The 15797-nt window shown below is 35.0% G+C and overlaps 1 protein-coding gene across 4 annotated transcripts in view; it reads left to right on the top strand.

Annotated features, from left to right (window-relative positions):
• Nucleotides 1-15797, top strand: part of TRPS1 (transcriptional repressor GATA binding 1) — a 241136-nt gene that overhangs the window by 53812 nt on the left and 171527 nt on the right. For all 4 annotated transcript variants that reach the window (XM_081266196.1, XM_081266194.1, XM_081266193.1 and 1 more), the window contains one exon: nt 3039-4168. In XM_081266196.1, the coding sequence (XP_081122322.1) occupies nt 3039-4168 (1130 nt within the window). The remainder of the gene's footprint in view (nt 1-3038; nt 4169-15797) is intronic.

The following is a 15797-nucleotide window of genomic DNA, read 5'->3' as shown; positions in this document are numbered from 1 at the left end:
TATTTTGAAGGTTTTACTTTTTTGACTATCAGCCCATAACCTCAAGTCCTCTTAAATTAGTACCTCATAATTGTCTCTGTTGCTATCAATTATAGTACTTGAAAATGAACCACATCTGAGGAAAGGTTTGTGTTTAGTTCAAACAAATAGTCTTTTCCCGCATTGAAAATAAGTACATGTGCTAAAGTGTCATTTTAAGAGTTCTGAAGCTTTTAAAATATTTCCCCTTGACATATTCTTTTAGATATTATTGTTACTGGTTTTTGCTACATATCATAAGGAGTATAGAATTAAATTGAGTTAAAGACCTTGAAACAAAGCCAATCTTTTAATATTTTTCTCTTCTTTAGTGAAATAGTTCTATTTAAAGATGTATGTAAATAAATTATAGATGAAAACCATGGAAAATACTACATGGAAGGAAAAAAGTTAAAACTTGGGTTAAAATAGAATAAAATGTGGTCATAGTCCTCAGTCAGTGAGAAGCAATTTAAAATCTGTTCTTTTTCATGCTTATTAGTTATATTGAATGTTTCTATATAACATTAATTTACATTCAGGTGGCTCTATATTCATTTGCTTTTGGGTGAAAGATGTAGTTTGTATTTTCTGGAATGGGTCCATAGACATCAATCAGGTCAAGTCAGTGATAATGGTGCCATGAATTACTATTCTTGGTGAGAGATTTCCACCTGTGCTTACATCTCCCTTAAGTAATTCATCTATTCATTTAACCAATATGTACTGAGCCCTTACTTCCTTCCAAATATTAATAACATTCTTCCTGCAGTCTCAGAAGAAATATAAACAGAGCATTAGCTTACTAACAGCAGAATTTAATATTTTCATTTATCTGAGAATACTAGTCATACCAAGTGTGTGAGTTTATCACTGAATGACTTTGCCACTTCCCCTCTAATTAGTCTGTTCATCCCGTTGTAGGAGAAATGTACTTGTGGTCAGAGCACATGAGGCTTAAAGATTGCAAAATCACAGAAATAGTGATGATATGTGGTGATTTCTTGGGAATCTTAGTTGTACAAACAGACGTTTAAAGCATTTTATAGGGAAGCACAGTAACTCTGAAGCAATATAGTAGCTATAACAAGAAAACTTTAATCTCAAATTTTGCACACTTTCTTTTTCTCTGCCTGTGTTAAAGAAAAAAATGAGTTACCCCTTTGGATTCAAGTGTAACTGTCTGAACAGAGTACCTGGTGATAGTATCCCATATAAGTATTTTGATTTTTTGAAAATCAGGTTCTCCTCACCTCCAGTGAATTGAGAAACACATGTAGAAATTTTGAAATATGATGCATTTATTTCAGTACAAGTTTTAGTTACTTTGGGCACTTAAGTGCTAGGTTAGAATGTTCTAGAGTGTATCCTCTAGTATCTGGCTTTGACATCTCTTACACTCTTGACTGTCAAGTTGCTGCCTGAGAGGATGCCTCATTCTTAGCTTTCTGGTTAAATAATGCTCTGTTATCAACAAATGGAAATCTGCGGGCTTGTGCTGTAGATATAGACATGGTCTGAAGTGAACCATTATCATCCTTTGATTGAAGGCAGTGAGAGACCTTCATAAACTCTTATCTTAATGTATAACCAGTGTCAGGCTGTTTATGAGTTAATGCACATTTCCTAGAACTGTAATACTGAACATAAATTTAGAGGTTGCCCTAATTGAGGAAGCTGTTGGCCAGAGAGATTAAGTAACTAGATCAAGATCATGCCTCTCTTTAAGCAGTGAATGGTGACTTCAGTCTTAGTTCCATATAGTAGAGGTACAAAGGTGTCTCTCAGTGCATTAAAAAATATTATTTGCATTTTAAGTAGTGCCTTTATTTGATTTTGAGATGCTTGAGACTTTTCTCGGGGAGCAATTTGGATATGAGCAGCGATCACACATGTCATTTTTGAGCAGCTGTTGAAGAAGGCAGACCATGATTATGCCACTTGATTTATATATTACATCTGGTTGCTGGAAAAAGAATTTAAAATCCACAGATATTTGGAAAGTAAAATATCTCACTTTTTGGAGTATTTCAGTCAAAAGTTTTATTTTAAACCATGCATCCTGGCTGCTCAGGGATGGCACTCAATCAGGCTGCCTGTTGAGGGTACACACTGTGAAGGGAGGAACTGTGAGTGCCCTTTGAAGGCCTGCATAGCCCCAGTACTGTGCAATTTCAACTTTGGGAAAGAAAGCAGAGTAGTAGTGACTTTTATGGGGGAATTATCTTATTTTGGCATTGGAACATCCCCATGATCCACTCATAGGAGTTGCTGGGAGCCATTTTCTATGAGGCAAAGCATTAATCAAGTAAGGTCCAGGAAGATTTTCTTCTTTTCATTTGTCTTTGGTTGAGAACAATTTGAAGCTCTTTACATGGATCCTCCTTCACCACGATTTCCTGCCTACTCTCTTCCTTTTATGTTTAGTTTCATTGTGCATGCATGAGCTTCCATTATGAGCCATTTTGTGTGGTCATTTTAGAATCCTATTTTACCAAACAGATAGACCTCATCTTTGCCTGCAGCCTCATTGCTGTAGAAACTGAACAGAAGATTTCCTTGGAGAACATCTGTGTTGAGTAATCTCTGAGCAACTGCCTCTGGTTTTGACAGCAAGCCTTAGCTTTGTGTAAAGAAACCCCCTGTGATTTGGATGCTTCTGCAGGACTGTGATTTGAAGGAGGGAGTAGTGAAACATACTCAGTAGAAAATGTTTTTCTAAGTTTTTCTAGGTATATATTATTAAATCTTTTGAATTCGTTATGGTGCTTTTATTATTTACTTTTGTCTGCTACTTTGGCCTAAAATATTAAGCAAAATGAACCCCTCAGAGGGAAGCTTGAGAAATGGAGAGGGAATTTCTTTGGCTCTGATTATTTAAGTGATTTCATAGAAACTAGGAGCACTATTTTATTTTTTTTTAATGTAGATTACTTTGCAGTCTCCACCCCCACCTGCCTGTAGAGAACTCATGAATTAATGATATGTGTAAAGTAACATCCATCTTTTCTATACTTTAGGTCACTTCAGGTGGAACATTCATTGGCATCGGACGGAAAACACCAGATTGCCAAGGAAACACCAAGTATTTCCGCTGTAAATTCTGCAATTTCACTTATATGGGCAACTCATCCACTGAACTAGAACAGCATTTTCTTCAGACGCACCCGAACAAAATAAAAGCTTCTCTCCCCTCCTCTGAGGGTGCAAAACCTTCTGAGAAAAACTCTAACAAATCCATCCCTACACTTCGATCCAGTGATTCTGGAGACTTGGGAAAGTGGCAGGACAAGATAACAGTCAAAGCAGGAGATGACACTCCTGTTGGCTACTCAGTGCCCATCAAGCCCCTTGATTCCTCGAGACAAAATGGTACAGAGGCCACCAGTTACTACTGGTGTAAATTTTGTAGTTTCAGCTGTGAGTCATCTAGCTCCATTAAACTGCTAGAACATTATGGCAAGCAGCATGCGGCAGTGCAGTCAGGCGGCCTTAATCCAGAATTGAATGATAAGCTTTCCAGGGGCTCTGTCATTAATCAGAATGATCTAGCCAAAAGTGCAGAAGGAGAGCCAATGACCAAGGCAGACAAGGGCTCAAGTGGAGCTAAAAAGAAGGACTTCTCCAGCAAGGGAGCAGAGGATAATATGGTAACAAGCTATAATTGTCAGTTCTGCGACTTTAGATATTCCAAAAGCCATGGCCCCGATGTCATTGTAGTGGGGCCGCTTTTGCGCCATTACCAACAGCTCCATAACATTCACAAGTGTACCATTAAACACTGTCCATTCTGTCCCCGAGGCCTTTGCAGCCCAGAAAAGCACCTTGGAGAAATTACTTATCCGTTTGCTTGTAGAAAAAGTAATTGTTCCCACTGTGCACTCTTGCTGTTGCACCTGTCTCCTGGGGCGGCTGGAAGCTCGAGGGTCAAACACCAGTGCCACCAGTGTCCCTTCTCTACCCCTGATGTAGATGTGCTCCTCTTTCACTATGAGACTGTGCATGAGTCCCAAGCCTCCGATGTCAAACAGGAAGCAAATCATCTGCAAGGATCAGATGGGCAGCAGGCTATCAAGGAAAGCAAAGAACACTCATGTACCAAATGTGATTTTATTACCCAGGTGGAAGAAGAGATTTCCCGACACTACAGGTAATCCATACAGGGGGGCAAAGTGCCAGGAAAATAACAACAAGAGTCCAGGGAGTGAGTCTGATGGCTTGGAAGTTGGAGGACATGATCCCTTTAGAGATCATTTATAGAATCTCACAAAATACATTTATAGATGTCGTGCCCTTTGATTTTAATTTGGTTACTTGTACTCCTGTTTCATATCTGTTTTATACCATTTACTGAGTATATTTTAAAATTCTCAGTGATGCTTACAATACAATGCTGCTAATTTTACTTTTTCTTTAAATCTTAAATATTTATTTTTTTAGATGTAGTTGGACACAATACCTTTATTTTGTTTACTTATTTTTATGTGGTGCTGAGAATCGAACCCAGGACCTTGCATGTGCTAGGTGAGTGCGCTACTGTTGAGCCACAACCCCAGCCCCTAAATTTACTTATTGACCATACTCTCTTTATTTGTCCTTTCTAATATGACTTCTTATCCTATAATTGTTGATGGAACAGCTCCCAAATGAAAGGTTCTGTTAGAATATATTTTATTCTTTATTCCAACTGGGAAACAATCAATTTGAGAACGTGCGGTTCATTTTATCCTTAAAATGAGATTGGACATTCTTCTCACTTTGAAAAAAATGGGCAATAATCTTGATTGTCAAGGTGAGTGTTTTGTAGCATGTGTGATTTTGGACGTGCACTTGCTCCTCTGAGCAGGTAAAACTCAAATTATTTCAAGTTCATAGGTAGAGGAGGGTACATTTGTGTTTTATTTTACTTTGACTTTATTCTCTTTATAAGCATCAATTTTCCTGGTTAACTTTTCATACCTTCTAGAGATGTGCTCAGGTTACATGTCTTTATTTCATTTATGTATCCATGCCTTAATTAATTTTTAGAATGTGCATGTGCCAGTCAGACATTGGTTGGCTGTACAGGAGTCAACCGCACAGTAGCCTCATGGACCTTACAGTTCAGCAGGGAAGACAGCACTTTGCAGATCATTTTGAGTGATGAGTATCATAAAAGATGAACTACAAGCCCTATGTTTGAAATGACCATAATAACAGTGTAGCTCAATGTGGATAGAAAGTGCTTTCCTGAGAAAGGTGCATTAAAACCAAGTCTTGGTTATAAGTAGGCACTAGTTTGGCAAAGCTCTGGGGATACCTGGTGTTCAGATTTTACTTAGTATGTTATTAAGCATCTTGGCACCAAAGTAAAGAATTTTATTTACCATTTTAAGTGCTTTTTCCATATGTAGATCCAATATCCTAACTTAAAAATCTAGCATTTCAATTTTTACATTCCAAAATTTTAATCAGGCCTTTCCATTCTTTTTCGGTGTTGTGCATGAGTGCCAGTGAGGGTGTCTTTTCAGTCACCAGTAATGAAGCAGTTCATGTCCAACAATAGACTAATAATGTTAGATGTTAATTTGAAGGGCATCCTAATGTTCACAGTGAATCAAAATGTTCAGAAAACACTTACTTGAGATTTACACTGTTTAATTTATAAGGTCAGCCCTAGGAAAGACACAGTCCTGCAATCAAATATGTGTTCACACTTGCAATGAGTGTTTCTGGCTCCTCTGATGTTAGCTGCATGCTAATTTATTTCTGGGGCTAGCAGACATCAGCTTCTTTCTGAGCTTTGCTGGTGTGGATGTGTGAGAATGGGTGAGTATGTGCATATTTTGCAGGTATATTTGTTAAGTGATGTAAAAATCAGATAATCCCTTCTTTCTTTGAAAAGGGAGGCATTTTTGAAGAGATCTCATGATTTTTAAAAAATATTGGTCCCTCTCCCCCCATACTAATATAGCTAGTTATCATATGATTTGAACCAGTGTCTTTTCTCCAGGAAGGTAAAACCATTGTCAGAGAAAACTTACTTTCCATATGCTTTAGATAAAGAAAATAATCTCCCCCCCCCAAATATAAAGGTGAATAAAAATACTGTTGATTATGTCAGGATTTAGTTAATATTCAGTGATGAAAGTAAGCTCTGGAAGAAGAGACTATTCTGTTCTTGCTTCCCACCGTGTCTGCACAGTTTAACACTGCCAGCATGTCTAATAGATGCTTAGTGAATGTCTGTATGCAAATGAATTTCCCATGAGCATTTTACTTCACAGAAGTTAGAATGAGCTGAGATCTCCAAGGTGCTACATTTTAATCTTTCACAATTATGGTCTTGGATGCTATTGAGGAACTAGGGTTCCGTGTCAAAGGACAGTTGTCTGCTCATTTCAAATTTAATCAACCTCTCAGCATTTTATTTGCTAAGAAATTAAACAGCACATGTCCTGAGGGCATTAAACTACCCTTATACTTATTTTTAAATCCTGATGTAATTTTGCTCACCCAAGAACCTTTAAGGTGCTGAGTAGTTTAATCTGTTGGTGAGTTCTTTCGGAAATATTTAAATTTGGAGACTCACCATTTCGGGAGTTGAAACTCAGGAGGAGGAAGTGTAAGGAAACTTTCCTCAAAGCTGAACAGCAGTGGAGGCCCAAGGGATGTGAAAGGAAATAGTCACCTGGATGCTTACAATTTGATCAAGCATCTTCCTTAAATCCCGAGTTTGAAGATGAAACAACAGAAGACCATTTCCTTATCACTTTCGTATCTTTCAGGTTATATTTATGTTTATGCACATTATTTGTGTTAGGAAGCATCTACCAAAATTCTGTATTACTGCTGTGGAATATTCTAGGTGTTTGAGCACAAGACTCATAGTAGGATAGCATTACTGTAATCCACTTGTGGATCTGTCTTTCTCTATGTATTGTCTTTTTGTTCTTATTGAACAGTGAATCAAATCTACCATTTTCATCAAAATTTCAGTGTCATAACTTATGTTGCTGCAGTAAGTGGAACCATTTTCTTACACAACAGCTATGCCAGATAACAAATACTCTGCAGTGCATTGTTAGGCTTCCACACATGCAGGGGAACTATGAAGCTTTTCTTCTTCTCTTCTCTGCCAAGAGGTGAACTAAACACAGATTAAGGAGAAGTAAAAGTAAACTTGGAATGTGAGGTGGCACTGGGGGAAAATGTCAACTTTGATGCTGCAGATGGCTGAGAGACTAAGACTGGAGTCACCTGCAGAGCTAGGGCCCAAATCTGTGTTTTACTTTAAGCTGGGACCTTGAAGGTGGTAAAAGTGTTTCCACATTGGGTGTCTCCCTCTGTCTTCGGGCAGAAGTCAGCCTGAATTTGTCTACAGAAAAGTACTGAGTTTTTACTGACAAGCTATCCATGGATTAATGAAATATTATATGAGCTTGCCATTAGAAAAAAAAGTTTATCATATGGAAAGGGAAATAAACCACCCTCCATGACATCAGTGGAAAAACAGAACCAAAAAAAAGATGGATTGAGAAATAAAGGAATTTCAGATACAGGAGTTTTCAGTTATAAGATAATAAATAGTTAAGTGTTTAAAGAAGTAAAATAACTATTAAAGTTAGATCTAAGAAATTAAACTACAAATTACCAGGGAGCAAAAAAAAAAGAGACAAATAGCATTTTTTTTTTACTTAAGAAATATTATTATTGAAGCTTGAAACAGAGAGAGATTAAATGAAGATTAGAAAATAATAGAGAGCAAATGAGATAATCAGAATGAGACATTAGACAATGTTTAAGAGAGAGTAAGGAGATGGAAAATATCAGAGGCAGATATAAGATATGGAAATATAATAAGATGTTCCAATAGACAATTAGAATCCCAGGAGCAAATAATATAGAGAATGGAGCATAGGTAACCAGTATTTGAGGAGAAAACAAGGATTTTCTAGAACTGATGAAAGGTACTAATACACAGATACATAGCCTACACTAAGCGGCATATATACAAATAAATTTAACAACAAACACATTATGGCAAAAGTTGAAACACCAGGTAACACAGATCCTTAAGAGCAGCTAGAGACAAACAACAGATCAACTACTCAGAAAAGATTATTAGGTTAACCAATTTTAGCAATGATGGAAACAGGAAGAAGGAGGAATATTACCAAATGTTTTAGGGGGGGAAAATCAACCTAATACTGTCTACCCATCAAAACTATCTTCTGAAAATAAAAGCAAAGGAGTTGGACAACCTAAGACTTGGGAAAGATCTTGATACATCTAAACAAACATAGCCTTCATTTATGCAGGTTAAAAAGAGAGAGACTAAGGTATTAAGCAATGTTTCTCTGGATATTTGAAGGGAAAATGACCAGAATTAAGATCTAAGGTGTCTGAATTGTGTGCAGTTAGTGAGTTTGAACCTCATTATGAATACTTGGAAAAATTAAGGATAACTAATGAAAGAATAGGAAATGAGTACATAGTTTCCAAAGCTGTAGATTAGAAAAATGGAATAGTGGAGTAAAGAACACATGTAAAATTCAATCTGTCTTTTTAAGCATGTCAAGAGAGGGTATATGAGAAAAATTGGACAAATAGAATTTTAGAAGTAAAATGGTATAAAAGCCCACATATCAAAAATGTTAATAAGAATTGTGGATTAAACTTGCACCTTACAAGATATTATCAGACAGTATTAAAAAAGAAAATCCAACCTTCTGCTGTTTATAGGATATGGAATTGTACCTAAAATACAAATCTTTGGAGAGTTTGAAAGAAAAGAATAGACTGAGTTAAACCAGATAATATAAATCAAGGGAAAGTTGAGAGGGCTTTTTAAATCTCATATAATAGACTTTAAGACAAAGAGCAAGAATAAGTTTAATTCATTCCATCTACAGTTCTAAATGCATGAAATAAAAATAGGTAAAGCAAAAATTGATAGAGGAGCTACAGAAAAAATACAATAAACCACAGTCTCAGTGGTGAGCTACTTTTATTAAATGTTAAGCAGAAATTCTTTTTCAAAATTTCAAAGATTTGACCAACAGAATAATAAACCTAATTTATATAAATTTAAAAAATATGAACTCTACACCAAACAATTAGAGACTGCTTTTCAGTCAGGTTCAGACTAGCTACACAATCTGACAGTTTTTAAGCCAAAAAGAAGTCAGATTTCAGGAATATAGGATCACACAGAACATTTCCTTTGAGTGCATTAATGTAGACCTCATAAACTAAAAGATAAGCATGGATGAATTTGCATGAAGCAAATAGTAATTGAAAAATAAAATCACTTTATTAATTTCAGAAAAAGTAGACTTTAAGACCAAAAAACATTAGAAGAGTTAGGAATAGTTTGTGTGTGCATTTTTAGAAAATGAATTTGGCAGTTCTGACAATATCAGGTATTCAAATTCATTTTACTCCTCAGAAGAAAATCCTTAACTTTCCTAGATATTTGTGCAAAAATGTTCATAATTGTATTTTTTTGAAAAGAAAACAACCAAATAAAATGAAAAGTGAACAAAGAAACAAATGAAATGGTAAAAAAAAAAAACCCTGTCCATGACAGATTAATTAAATAATTTGTAGAAATTTCACAGAGAGGAATATTATACAGTAGTTAATTTGCCATAACTGACAGTTTACTGCAGGATGAATTTCATGAGCTTAATTTTGGCTGCTTAAAAAAAAGCAATGAAGGGGCCAGTTTTGTGGTTCAGTGGTAGAGCACTTGCCTAGCATGCGTGAAGCAGTGGGTTAAATCCGTGGCACTGCATAGAAATAAACAAATAAAATAAAGGTATTGTGTCCATCTACAATTAAAAAAATAAAATAAAATAAAAATTAGCAATGAAGATTATTTACAATTGGATAGCATTTTTTATAAATTATAGAATTAGCAAGATAAAACTATTCTTATGTATAGTTGTATCCTACAAATGTTTATACATGTTCATATATGTTCAACTATACCATAAATATTATTTTTATTATATATATACAAAATTTGCCTGTGGCTACATATATCTAGAGATTCATCTTTATATAGTTTTATATCTATGATGTACATGTGTTTATATTCATGTAATATATTCAACCATATCAGAACTGTTATTTTCTTTATCATCTCTTCAACCTCTGCTTGTGTCTAGCTATATATAGATTTTTATTAAAATAAAATCCAAGTCTGTGATTCTATGATTATGGTCCACTTTTTAATTTGTTTGTTAACCTAGATAAAAATGCATATGGGTGTATGTGTTTTTCTGTGTCATTAGCATTACATGATATAATTTTAAAATAAAATTGAGTCATCAATTCTTATTACTGTACATGCCCAGCAAATATATGAATATATGCTCAACATTTCTTGTTATTAATTAACTACTTAAAATCAGTAATATAATTACTGTCTTTCTAAATATTCAACTATTTATTGTTGACTTAGAATGTGGAAAAATGCCCATATGTTTTAGTAGCACTTGTCCATTGGGAGATTTATGAATGAGATTTGAAAATTTTAAATGTTATTCATGTCTTTTAGTTATAAAATATGTAAACTCAGGCTGAAGTAATTAACATTGGATACAGTAGATGGTCAGATTAATATAGCTACCGCTCATTTGCTGTCTTAAAAGAGTTCTGTGAAGGAAGATGAAGTGTAGGCTCTGATAATTTGGAAAAGTAGAATTTTATCACAAGCACTTAATTATCCACACATCTGAAAATGCCAAGTACACAGAGCATTAGCACAGGGTTTCTAAAAGGGTGAGGGCTGTGAAGGTGGCATTTAGATTTGTGTGTGTTATGTGTCGTGAGTTTTTAAACAATGCCTAGTAACTCAGTGGCCTGTAATACCTTGATTTAGATATAATATTTTAATTTGAAAATTCCCGTTGAGACACACAGAAATTACCAAGGATGTTCTAGCCCATCAGGAGAATAGCTTGCAATGCCACCTCCTTTTTTGGTACACATTATTTATGAGAAATTTCAGAAAGTTCCTGAAAACTGTGTAAGACCAGCTATCTACTTTTATTCCTGATTTTTGTTTCATATTAATATCTCTAAATTATTTCCCATTCCTTGGTTGCTTTCTATTTTATGGGAAGACTCACCTTTCTATTTTGAAACTTTGTAGGGGATGCCTTCCTTTTGAAAGTGAATCTTACCTTGAAACTTTTCAGATATGACATTAGTTGTTGTTTTCTTTTTATCCTAAAAGGAAGATGATGTGTTATACACTAGAAGATAAAGCCCTCAGCCTCCTCCCAATCTAATTATTGCAAGTGAGGAAGTATTATCAGATTATTTCAATTTAAAAATGCAAGTTCCGTGGACTGAACATTATTTTATTCAGATTTTCAGTTTTTCTTAGATTATATTCTGTAGACTGCTCCTGCTAAGGTTGAATATTCTATTTCCTGCTGCTAAAGGATTGATCTGATTATCCATCAATAATTCTATTTTTGTCTTTGTCCTTCAGATACTCTCATCTCCTTTCTTTCATTCTATAGTGGCAGCTGTGTCACATGCCATGCATAGATTTATATACCAGTCAAATATGTGTTACAAAAATGGCTAGATTTTTTTAGAGGTCAGATTGACTCAGCTATGTTTACATTTAAATATTTAATAACCTTCATTTAACATACTTCTGTGATAATTTTCTATAATCGTTTGATAATGTTATTACCAAATATATTGCTCAAAGTCTAATTGATTGTATTTATCATTTGTTCATTTATTTTGAGGCTCCATTTCATCATTGAAGAATAAAAACTGTGGCTCACACTATTCAAAGTGAAATGCAGTTGGAGGGAGAGCTTTCCAAGTGGTGACATAAATCTCTAGAAGTTAACATTTAAAGGAAAAAGAAAGCATCATTTGGAGCTGTGCTTTGCATATACCATAACTGGTTTGCTATGAAAATAGAAATTTTTATCAGAGGATAGTCCATGTGTAGCATCTTTTAGCTGTTCCCCCCCAACACCTGGAAGCATTCTTTCTTCCTTTATGAATTGTGAAAACAATTTATAATAATCTGTATTAATGAATGGAAAGCTACTGTTAGGACAGAGTGCCACTATACATTAGAACATGGAAGGGTCCAGAATAGATGTTTTTTTCTTTATTTTTTTTAATAGCACATGAACATTCTATTAAGTAGGATAATGTATAAAACATTTATTCTCACAGAAATTCTAAGTCATTTGAATTAAGTTTAATGTGGTCTTTTTCTTTTTAACACAGTTTTGATATTTCTTTCCTGGAGGGAAATAATACTTTAGCTCTTTAATCAGGGTTTTTGATTCATCTCCTGATTGCTCAAAACTATAAGTATGTCCCAAATCTTGCATGGGACATACTTGCATTAAAATATAATTTATTTATTATCAAAAATTCAAGTTTAACCAGGAGTCCTCTGTTTAATCTGGCAAGCTTATACTGAAAAGATCTACAAAATGACATCTTTTCTCCTCAGGTAGCATGAGGAGACTGTTTGTTCTCCAGTTGGCAGAGGGTACATAATTTAAATTAATGCAGAGCATACACTATTTGTAGTATCTTCAAATTAGTCTGGCTTAATGTAGCCAGAAGTTCTAGGAGTTTGTAAATAATGAAGAGTTTATTCAGAGTACCACTCAAAACGTACCATCTGCAAAATACCTATGTACCTCTTAATATTTCTGTGCTACGTTATGACTCTACATATTAAATAGAGCATCCTGAACATCCCCAGGGCTGTGGTTGTTCGTTCCTTTGGTTATTAAACAGATAGTTAGTGACTCTACAGACATTTTGAGGTAGGTGCTATACAAAAATGGGTCAGCTTTGATCCTGATTTTGGGGGCAGCAATAGTATAACTACATATTAAGATTATAGTCAAGATTATAATAGAGGACAATGTGTTAAAAAGTCCTAAGGTGAAGATGAAAATTTATAGTAACCCAGAGGATACACTAGATTTATTCTTGGATTGAAACATTTGGGAAGTGTTTATGGATGGGGTGTGGTTAAGGTTGGCATTGGGAACTGTAGGAAAAATTCCTTGAGTGTCTTTGAAGTTTCCATATTAATGCTGATAAAATAAAATGCATTTAATAGGTTGGAGGAGAGTCCAAACTAATGTAGTTTCATAATGACTAAACTTTTATTTTTGAATAATGTTCTTATATCAGGGTTTGTAATAATCTAGTCTTATCTTTGTAGGTATAGCATTGTATTGAAGGTCTTCTCAGTGTTTAAAACACTGACAATAGACATGGAAGAATAGACATGAACAATAGTAAAAATAGTATATCTTGCCCTCAATATTGTTTAATGTGAATTGACCTCACTATGCTTCAGCATCTTCATCTGTGAAGCGGGGATGGAAATATGCAGTTTGTGTACTTGTGGGTAATATGTATGACCTTATCACTAAAAAAGACAGACTATCCTCAAACAATGAAATTAAAAAAAATAAGTTTGGGATTGTTCTTAACAATTTCATGTCTGTAGTTTTAATTTATACAGCTGTTAATGTTGACTCTCAGAAGTGGTTGATACTGTATGTGCTTTAAATGGTAAAATAATGTCACTCATCATAAAAAAATTCATTTGAGATGTTCTGCAAAGCGCTGAGTGTGTATATACATATATGTATACACACACACACTATATACACATGTGTATATATATACATATTTATCTACTGAGAGTTAATTGCAAGCTAAGCTATGTGATTACCTATCTTGAAGTTTTTCCTGACCATAACTGCATGGATTTTGCTACTCATGGTGTGGTTTGGGGACCAAGAGCATCAGCACTGTCAGAGAGCTTATAATAAATGCAGACTATCAGGTCTTAAGCCAGACTTCCAGAGTCCAAATCTGGACTTTTAACAAGATCCCCTGGTGATTCCTGTGAATGTTGGAGTTGAGAAGCACTGTTCTCAGTGTTAGTATAAGTTAGTGAAAATTTTATATTGCTTCAAACTTTTGAAAATAATGCTGTCTTTTTAATATTCTTTTTAATCATTTATTTAGGATTAATATAAGGAGAGAGGAATTCTTCAAGTCTCAAGAGTACCTTGTAGCAAATTACCTTTTCTGCTTCACCTAGAGGTATTCAGTGGCCTGAGAGATGGAGCATTTTAACATTTTGCTGATTCATTGTTTGGCTTTACTCTCTTTTCTTTGTGCCACCATCCTCTTTACTCTCTTTTCATGAATAGCAGTTAACAGCCAGATCTTAAGATTCTGAAGATTAGGGGCAGTAACCTCATTAACAAAGCTTTAGGGGCTGGGTGATGCCTTGGATTTTATTCACCAAGTCCTTTAGAATCATGATGTATCTAGTAATGTGGTTTGTAGATAGATTATGGTCCTTGAGGACCTTGTTGAAAATTCAGATTCTCAAGTTATGATGACCAGGACATTCTTGTTTCGAAGGACAAGAAGATTGTCCTTGGTTTCTTTTCTGTCCTGTCAAAGACCTTTCCCAACCTGGTGTTTTCATTTGCCATATTGTCAGTAATTTCATTTATTTTTATGTCATGTGAAAAATTTAGGCAGCAGAGGATAAAAAAAAGAAAGCACTTAAAAATTCTCCAATTTTACTATAAAATGGGCTTAATACTTTAGTGCCTCTAGCGCCTAGTTCATCTAGGTATGAGTGCTTTGAACACTTAAAAGATAAGATATGTGAATTGAGCTTGTTTTTATAACCATCTTTTCTGTTAATGTGTTTTCCTTTTCAATATAAAAGGTCCTTTCTGAAAAGTTTCTTCTGCTATTTTTGCCTTCTTCTTGCTTATTACCCACCCCACTGTTGTCTGTGTTCAGACAGTTCCTCAGTACCTGTATCATGTACAGTTCCCCTGTATCATGGATGGTTTTGTCTGTGGTGGTTGGATCAAGAGCTCCTCTGTGGAGCAGATTCGAGGAGTTGCTGAGACCTGTCTGGAGTCAGGAGTTGTCCATTGGGACAGAAACTTCAAAATAGCAAACATAGAAGTCCTAGACACCTGCCTCAGATGTGATACTTTGTAAAGAATGCCCATCTGGATGGGGCCTGGGACCTTGTATATTTGGGAAAAGGTACCAGTCAAATAATGGGTAAAAGATGTTTGTATTCATCTGTTTGGTGAAAGGATAGGGATGGCTCAGGAATATTTCTAGATTGCCAAATAAGTGGATATTAAATCTAATAATAATGACTTAGATGTATTACTAGATACATCATGTTCTGAACTGCTTTGATAAATACACTCGCAAGACCTTCCCCAGCTCCCAGCACTTTAAATAAAACACAGCTAAAGCACTTATTATCTTTGTTGCTCAGAATTTTAAGACTCTGGGTTTAACTACTATTGATGAAAAGGGAGTAAAGCTTAACAATTAAGCAATAAACTGCAATATATTCAATCACTGAGGCCCTTTGAAGCAAAGAAGGCATAGGGCATATTCCACCTGGAAGTGTCCTAAAGAAAAGAGTCTTCTAGGAAATAAATTTGGTTTTAAAAATGGTATATGTCATGGCTGACATACATGGGGGAATGGAAAAGATGGTACCAATACCAATTTGTCAGTTGAAACTCCTGTGTAGAAAGAATACCCATGGAGATTCACATGGAGCTGAGGGGATTTGCTTAGTTTTAGGATTTACACTGGTTAACCCTATTTATTTACTTAATACTAGGGTTAATGTTCACAAGGACACATCAAGACACATTATTTTCATTTTATAGAAGAGGAAACTGAGGTTCAGTCAACATTCCAAATCACACACA

Source organism: Spermophilus citellus (assembly GCF_964194105.1).
Source record: "Spermophilus citellus genome assembly, chromosome: 14".
In the NCBI taxonomy this organism is placed as follows: domain Eukaryota; kingdom Metazoa; phylum Chordata; class Mammalia; order Rodentia; family Sciuridae; genus Spermophilus; species Spermophilus citellus.
This window is presented reverse-complemented; position numbering and strand designations above follow the sequence as displayed.